Source organism: Microtus ochrogaster, unplaced genomic scaffold (assembly GCF_000317375.1).
Source record: "Microtus ochrogaster isolate Prairie Vole_2 unplaced genomic scaffold, MicOch1.0 UNK1, whole genome shotgun sequence".
NCBI classification, from domain to species: domain Eukaryota; kingdom Metazoa; phylum Chordata; class Mammalia; order Rodentia; family Cricetidae; genus Microtus; species Microtus ochrogaster.
The window spans coordinates 3,189,821-3,198,705 of NW_004949099.1; the positions used below are offsets into that span (position 1 = coordinate 3,189,821).

General features: G+C 51.3%; 1 protein-coding gene across 1 annotated transcript in view; it reads right to left on the bottom strand.

The window, feature by feature from the left end:
- Mcm2 (minichromosome maintenance complex component 2) overlaps positions 1-7,316 on the bottom strand; it is a 16,846-nt gene extending 9,530 nt beyond the window's left edge. Inside the window, exons 1-4 of the mRNA XM_005364855.3 lie at positions 7,207-7,316; positions 5,943-6,175; positions 856-1,031; positions 465-725 (exon numbers count right to left, since the gene is read on the bottom strand). Coding sequence (XP_005364912.1) covers positions 465-725; positions 856-1,031; positions 5,943-6,175; positions 7,207-7,212 — 676 coding nt within the window. The 5' untranslated portion in view covers positions 7,213-7,316. The remainder of the gene's footprint in view (positions 1-464; positions 726-855; positions 1,032-5,942; positions 6,176-7,206) is intronic.
- Positions 7,317-8,885: the final 1,569 nt, after the last annotated feature.

An 8,885-nucleotide genomic window follows, 5' to 3' on the forward strand; every position in this document is an offset into this window, starting at 1 on the left:
CCATTTCTGGAGGGGCTTCCACGCCCCAAACTGTCATAGCCCCTAAAGCAACTGCTGTCACACAGAAATGCTACCACTTATGGACTAAAGTTGTAATACACAGGCCAGAGAGCAGGTCAGTGGCAGAACACGTTTAGAATGTGCTAGGCCCTGATCTGACAATGCAAAAACCCCAACAACAACAACAACAACAACAACAAAAAAACAAAAACCAACCCCCCTGCCCATAAAATAAACACACACACAAAACAACAACAAAACCCAGGGTACTAATACATTTTTAAACAGCCCAGGTCTGGTGCAGATGTAAGAAACCCTGGGTTCCTCAAAGAGGATGCCTCCAATTCTGTCCTTGTCATAATGCGTTAATGTGCTACAAGGCCAACAGGAGCAGCCCTCGCGGCAGGATAGAGACAGGCCACCTCAACCCTTCAGTGCTGTCACCCCAGCCTATGGGAACACACCTTTGCACATGTCACTGATGCGCTCCTTGAAGACGTTGTGGCCGTGGCTGTCCACGTGGGTGCGCAGGAAGTTCTTGAAGCGGTGGTGGATCTCCAGCCTGGGCCCCGCCATGCTCACCCACTCACGAACCGAGTGTCCCTTCAGGTCCTCCAGGTTTTCAATGCTCTCGATCATCTCCTCATCCTCCTCGCCATCCTCTGTGGCGTGCTCCACCTGGCGGCGCTTACGGGCAGGCCGCTCCTCATCTTCCTCGTCGCTGTCTTGGGTAGCAAGGCACCCCTGTAAGCAAGTTTCTCCCAGCATCCTCTGCACACTTGCCACCCATGCCTTCCCAGCTTCCCGAGGCTCTGAAGGTTCAAGCGGCCCCTTTAGGATGCCTGCTACACGTACCATACAACAGCCCCCGGCGCATGCGGCCCAGGCCTCTGCCAGCCTCACGGTCCCTTTGCCTCATGGCCCGCTCTGCTGCTTCCCTCTGACTGGCTGTCAGCTCCTCCACGTCCTCATCATCCAGGGCCAATCCCTCTGCCTCGTAGACATCAAGCTCAGGAATGGGACGGTAGTCTCTGAAAGAGGCCAACAGACAGAGTCCACAAACAGTCCCCCTGGGAATGGGGTCTGCTCTACTGGCTTACAAGGCCCTGGCTGGACAGCTGCAAACAGAAAGCTGAAAGTTTGAAGATTATTTGGGCACTCCATCAAGAAGGCACAAGCTCTTAGGATGCAAAGGGGATCCATTTGTGTGCATGGGGTGCAGTCATAAGATTCAGACATGTGAGTCTCGGCAGAACAAGACCCACAGCCACAGCGCCACCTGCTGGTGGTACATGATGGAGGAGCCAGTGCTTCCCCTAAAGCAGTCTCTCCAAGGCACTACTGAGCTTGGACTAGAAAAAATTACCAAGGAAAGAATCTAATGAGGTCATTTAAAAATCTCTTAACTGGCACCATTTTCATCAGAAACTAGAAAACATGAAACTGTCATTGCCAGGATGAAACTAGGGACTTATGACAGGGCAGAAACTAGGAAAGCCCAATAAACACAATAGGATATGGGCTTTGGATAACAAACGTGAGAGAAATCTCTAAAACCCAGGACCCCAGTGGAAATGCAAGGCACAAAGTAGCTAATCATACACATATGGGATAGAGACAGCTCAACAGTTAAGAGTACATACTATTCTTTTTTCCTTTTCGAAACAGAATTTCTCTGTGCAGCCCTGGCTACCCTAGAACTCAGAGATCCACCTGCCTCTGCCTTCCAAGTACTGGGCATGCACCATCACTGTCCAGCTCACATACTGCTCTAGTAGAGGACCAAGCTTGGACTCCAGCACCCACAGACACCTGCACTTACATGTGTACGTAGGCACGGATACACACGAACACATAAACATAGAAATTAAGGTGCAGGCGGAGACTGTTCGTTCGTTCCCCAGCCGCTCTGACCCAAATAACCACACAGAAACTATTAATTACAACACTGCTTGGCCTATTAGCTCTGCCTTCTTTTTAAGTAATGCTTACATCCTAAATTAACCCATTTCTATTAGTCTGTGTATTGCCACCAGGTTGTGGGCTACCAGTAAGGGTCTGGCTGGCATCTTTCTCCTTCAGCAGCTACATGGTGTCTCTTTGACTTGGCCCTTTCTCTCTCTCTTTCTCTCTCTCTCTCTCTCTCTCTCTCTCTCTCTCTCTCTCTTTCTCTCTCTCTATCTCTGTTCTGATTTCCCACCTGGCTTTGCTCTGCTAAGTCACTGGTGGAAACAGCTTTATTCATTAACCAATGTCAATGAAACATATTCACAGCATACAAAGGACAATCTTGACAATCTCAACATCATTAAGAAGATGAAAAGATGGCTCAGAGGTTAGAGCACTAGCTGCCCTTCAAGAGGACCTTGCTTCAATTTCCACTACCTCCAGTTCCAGGGGATCTGATGCCTTCTTTTGGCTTCTGAAGTCACCATGTGATACACAGACATACATGCTGGTAAAACACCCACATACGTAGAATAACTTTTTAATGCCAGGTGTGATAGTGCACACCTTCACCTCTTCACCCCCAGTCCCAGGAAACAGACGGATTTCCCAGAGTCTGGGGACAGTCAAGGACACACAGTGAAAGCCAAACTCTAAAAATTAACATCAACATGAGAACAGGACGACACATGGGTGAGAAGAAAAGATCTCATGAGTTAAAATTAAGGACATTCTGAAGAAAAACTTCAATCCCTTCCGAAGGCTAGGAAAACAATGAACTCTAGTAGATGGGTTAGGGGTCTCCCAGGGTGGCCAGTGAATAAACAGAGAGACACAGTCGGTCATTTCTCAGCCTTAAAACAGAAGGGGCTCTGAGAGGTACTGCAACATGGATCTCACAACAATGAATTAAGATGTTATCAATTGTGGTCCACAGAGGGGTCAGACTCAGAGAAAGACAGAAATGCGGTGTGTGACGACAGAGTCATAACTGTCTGTAACTTCAGTTCCAGGGGACCCGACATCTCTACACAGACATACATGCAGGCACAACATCAATGCACATAAAAATTTTAAGAACAAAAAGAAAATGGAATTAAAGGAAACTAAGACCTTGACACCAGAAAGGCTTTGGAGAGCAGATCCCAGTGGGTCCAGGGGTTGTACCCCCCCTGAGCCTTCTCCCCACCTGGGCATACCCCTTCCCCAAACCCAGTCAGACTGCTACCTGAAAAGCTCACACCCACTGGCTCAGCCTTCTGAGCTATTCCAAGATCATCAAGCAGGTGACCACTCGTTGGGTACTTGAAGAAAGTACCGTCCATCATAGAGTGGCACCTTCTTCCCTGTGGTGCGTGAGTCCCAGAGTGCCATCTCATCTCTGAATGGTAACCTAACTCTACAGTCCAGCAAACTGCAAGCTCCTTCCTCAGGGCCACATGGCCTCCCCCCAGGAGTCAACATCTCCCAGGGATGAGGACTCTGGAGTTCTCCCTTCTTCGGGGTGACTGGTAAGGCTGACCCCTTTCTCGGGTCAATGTTCTCAGGCTATCCTCTCAAAATAAACAATCTCACAACACCAAAGTCAAATCAAGGACAAGTCCAGGTGACCTAGGAGGAATGCACCTGTTTCTCACCCAAAACAGGGACATTCCAATAGGTCTACTGCAAAACACACAAACCATACAATCTGGATCTCATCAAATTTCAAAACCTTTCTGTCTTAAAAGACATTTCTGGACTGATGAGATGGCTCAATGTCACCAAACCCGACATGAGTTCAGTTCCTGAGACCCAATAGAGGAAGGAGAAAAATCAACTCCAGCAACTTGTCCTCTGACCCTCCCGTACACCATCGTGGCGTGTGCCGCCACACATAGACACAAAAGGAACAATGTAATGAAATAAACTGAGGGCAGTCGGGTGTGGTGGGGCACCCGCCTCTAACCCAGCACTAGAAACAGAAGCAGGCGAATCTCTGTGAGTTCAAGGCCAGCCTGATTCACAAAGCAACACAGCTTCGGCTGTTACACAAATAAACCCTGTATAAAAAAAAAAAAAAAACAAGCGGGGCGATGGTGGCGCACGCCTTTAATCCCAGCACTCGGGAGGCAGAGGCAGGTGGATCTCTGTGAGTTCGAGACCAGCCTGGTCTACCGAGCGAGTTCCAGGACAGGCTCCAAAACCACAGAGAAACCCTGTCTCAAAAAACAAAAAGTGAGGGGCTGGAGCTGGCTCAGTAGATGTTCTTGCAAAGAACCTGAGTTCTGTTCTGGGTACCCACATGGCAGCTCACAACCATATGTTAACTACAGTTTCACAGGGTCTGATGTCCTCTTCTGGCCTCTGCAGTAGGCACACATCTGGTACATAGACCTACATATAGATAAAAAATTCATTCTTTTTTGTTGTTGTTTTGAGGCAGGGTTTCTTTTTTACCTTTGGAGTCTGTCCTGGAATTCGCTCGGTAGACTAGGTTGGTCTCGAACTCACAGAGATCTACCTGCCTCTGCCTCCTGAGTGCTGGAATTAACAGTGTAAGCTACCACCGCCGGGCTGAAAATCTTTTCCGTTTCATGTGCCTAGGTCTGTACGAGGCTGTTGGACCTCCTGAAACAGGAGTTACAGACAGTTGTAGGGGGAAGCCCAGCCCAAGGGGGCGTGTTCGCCTAGGGCTAATGTTTACGTATAAATCAATGCTGGGAATAGAACCTAGGTCCTCTGAAAGAGCAGCCCCACTTAGACATTTTTTTTTAAAAAAAGACTGAACTTTGGCAGGGCGGTGATGGCGTACGCCTTTAATCCCAGCACTTGGGAGGCAGAGGCAGGTGGATTTCTGTGAGTTCCAGGCCAGCCTGGTCTAAGAGCTAGTTCCAGGACAGGCTCCAAAGCCACAGAGAAACCCTGTCTCAAAAAACCACACACGCACACAAACAAAAGACGGTATTTTGACAACACTGTGCTGAGTGAAATACCATATGGATTTCAGCTCTGGTCAAATGCTCAGAACTGGAAGAGCTAAAGAGAAAAGTAGACCGCTGGGTAGCTGTGGTGGGAATGGGAACTGGGATCTGTAGGCAGGAGAGACCCCCAGTGGGGCAATAGAAATGGCGCTCAGAAAGTCTGTGCTGAACTCTTAGAAGGATAAGGCTTCAGTGAGCTTCTTTCCACACAAACCCCTCAGCCACCCTCCCTGAGGTCCTCTCTCTTTGAAGAGGTATAAACACAAGAGTGGAGACAGACAAGGAGGGAGCACAGGAGGCCCCACGTGAGCAGCTGGGCAGCAGCGAAGTTCTGAACCTGAGCCCAGGATCATCTGTATCAGTTCCTCCCCTAGCTGGACACATGACACACCTAGTCTCATGTAACAAGTCTGGCAGTGCTTAAGGCAAAGAACTGAATGTCCCTTTGATGGCTCACACCCCACAGATATCCCCCCATAAGAAGGCACAAAAGGAAGGTGCCACAAGGCTCCTAGGTGTTCACACACTGATACCCGATGCCAGCTGTGCTTGCTGGTAAGGCTGAAGTCGGGATCTACCTGTACTGCCTGGCATGCTCACACCCCGCTTCCTAGCAGTCAGCCCCCACCTTTGGCAAGTCTGCTGGGAAGCCTGAGCATTTCTGACCCAGGGCCTGATGCATGCTGGGTCCAAGTTTGCTGACCAAATCTTAGCCTCCATTTTCAGAAGCACCAGACAACGTGTTAAGAAAGGCAGAGAGAAAACTCTTAAGAGTCCACTCCCCTCTGGGTTGGCATGCCTATTCAGATCAGAGCCTGTGGGCCCCCCATCTCCTAAGCTGGGGCCTATCTGGGCCTTAGGGTCTAGCCTGAGCTGGATCTTCATGGTGGCTGGTGAAACATCTCTCTCCCTGATCTGAACCATGCCACATTCAAAGGCAAAATTCACACTCATGGGTGCCCAAGTCCAGGCCACCAGACACAAGCATCTTTCTACTAAGCTACCTGCTAACCACGACCAGACTGAAAATACCTCTCCATGCCGTCACCAATGAGTTCCTCGCCATCCTCTTCCTCCTCAACGGGCCCCTCGGTACCCAGCAGCCCCTCAGACTCATCCTCAAACGGGGGTAGATCTCTGCCAGGACTGGAGGTAAGGGCATCGGCACGTCTGGAGCTGCGGCCAGGGCTGGAGGTGAGGGGATCACTGACCCGTCGACGCTGCCGGGCAGGGCTAGATGCTGCCGAGAAGGACTCAGAAGACTCCTGCAAGAGAGGGTGTCATCAGATGCTGGCCTGGTTCCCATGGAGCCTTCGCCACCAGCTGGCTGTCACCTGTCCACCAGGCACTGTTCTCAAGAACACGGAAGCCCTTCAGCCTTGAGTCCTTCCCACTTGCGGGGGCCCTCTGCCTGCAAGGATCTGGGCTGAGCCAAGAGTCATTGCCTTATATACTGGGTCAGTCAGATCACCCCATGTCTGTCTTACAAAAAACCAAGGGGGCTATGTAGTTATTTGTTGTTGTTGAAGCCATTTATCACCTACTTTGGCTCTTAAATGAGCACCCCACTCACGCCAACAGACACAATATGCTGGGTGCCGGGACAAGTTTTCATCAAGGGGCATCAAGGAACACAACTCTTAAACTGAGCGGTCAGCCCTTCACCCTTTAACAAGTCAGAGAGTCATGATAAGGCGAACACTAAGAGCAGGGAAGTCGGGCCTGACGTCAGGTATGTAATCCCGAATACCCAGAAGTTGAGACCTGAGGATTGCCAAGTTTAAAGCTAATCAGCACTACAGAGTGAATTGAAGATCAGCCTGAATGGCTTAATGAGACCCTTTCTCTCTTTCTTTCTTTCTTTCTTTCTTTTTTCTTTTTCGGGACGGGGTTTCTCTGTGTGACAGCCCCGGCTGTCCTGGAACTTGCACTGTAGACAAGGCTGGCCCCGAACTCAGAGATCCTGCCTTTGCCTCTCGAATGCTGGGATTAAAGACTTGCGCCACCACTGCACGGCTGTGAAACCCTTTCTCAAAACAAATGGGTCGGCGTCCATGTAGCTATGTGGTGGCGCTCCTTCCCTACACGCGCGAGATTCTGAGTTCCATTCCCTGCACCCTCACCACCCAAAGTACACGTAGACCCGGGGCCTAGGGACACACGAGGAGCGCAGAGACGATCCGTCCCGGGCTAGAGCAGGTAGCCCTGCACTCGGGCCTGCCGATGGAGGAAGAGACCCGGCAAAACAGGCCGAGGCCGCTGAACACCACCCGCCCGAGAGCAGCCCGCTACTCACCGCCATTTCCGCGCTAGCTCCACCGCACCAGCAGCCACCGGTTTTCGCGCGAAAACTGGATCACGTGGCCCACCCGAGCCCGGGAAGCGCCGAGAGGAACCAGACGTCAGGACGTCTGCGTCTATCTAGGGAGGGAGGAGGGCTAGAATGTTTGGTCACGCCTACAGCATGTGAGGCCCCTCCCTATTCCCTAGAGACCAGCCCACACCTTCAATAAATTAGCCTGCAACTAGGTCGCTTGTACACCTGGGCTTAGCCCTCCAGGGTTTATCACGATGAAATAAGGCTGGACTTTGGGTCGCTGGTGGTTCTGGGGACCAATCCGGCTTCCTAGCTGTGAGACCTTGGTGTCAGTATGGCCACTTGATGCAACTGAGACTGTTTTCTGATTTCTTCCTGATCGGGTATCAACTTCACCCAAAGCTCTGAGGTTCAATCCTCCCTGCACTCAGTCAGCTGTGGGAGCTTATCAAAGAGGGAGTCGTACTTGGCTGCGGTGGCAAAGGTGCAGGAAGGGTGTTCCAGGTGGGCAGGATGTGGTGTGTGAAGCAGGGGAGTGCAGGTTGGAGGGTGTCAGGGACCCTTGTTTCACAACTTGTGATGCGGAGGAAGGGGTGGGAGAGCTCAGATCACAGATTTGCAGTCTGTCTAGGAGTTGGAGCTGTGTTCTGACACGAGGTCACCTGAGGGGGGGGGGGTGTGGGAGCCAGGCGGTTGGTGAAGCAGTGCCACCTTTTGAGGCGGGCAGAGACAGGCTGGATGCTTCCAGTGAGGGGGCTGCTGCTGTTCCTGTAGCCCTAGAGGGCTGGGTCTCACCAGGACGGGATTTCCGCTGTAGGTACAGCATCAATAGTTCAGAGTAGGGCCGAGGAAGGACGGACGGAAGCTCAGAAGGTGGAAGCTGCAGGTCTCATAGTACAGAAGATACCTACCCCTAGGTGTAAAGGATGTCTCTTAGGGAGATGGGTTAGTAGCATGGTCTCTGAGACAGGAACCCACAGCCCTTTTCCTGCTGGAGGTCTCCCCCAAAGCTGGAAGCCAGTGTGCTAACTGGAGCCATGCAGGTAACAGCAGCAGTCACCAGTGTGGAAGGTGCTGCATCTCGATGACGGAGACTCCAAAGACAGGAGTTACACTATGTCACCATAATAGGATCTGGCTTTTAAAAAGATGACCGAGTCTGTCCTAGGCCACTAGACCCCTAAAGCGCCAATGAAGACAAGCCCTTGGTTTTTCAGCTCTACCCGCCTCCCTGTACAGTCTCATTGGTCACCACTCGCCTGCCCCTCCATGCCTGCCCATCCTTACTAGCAGGATGTCATGGACAAGATAAACCAGAGCCACATTCCGCAAAGAGTCCAAGTGGCCTGGGCCCTGCCAGACCCTGTGACAGCAGAGGACGGTGGAGTCACCACAGGCCCGGAAGGACCCTGAAGCTGGGTTATCCCCCTTCTCGTACTGGGGACGGAAAGAGGCGTGGTTTGTAATTTTAAAGATCAGAGCATTGAGTGAGACAAGCATATGGAGGGTCCCAGTGCCCCAGCGTGCTGTAGGTTCTCAGGATGGGCACAGCTCTTCACACCCTGTACTGGTGCAATCCAGGAACTGGTAGGTCCCCATTTGTGTGGCTTTCTGGATGCCACACTGTCCTGTGTGTAAGGGACACTGCAGCAGACGAG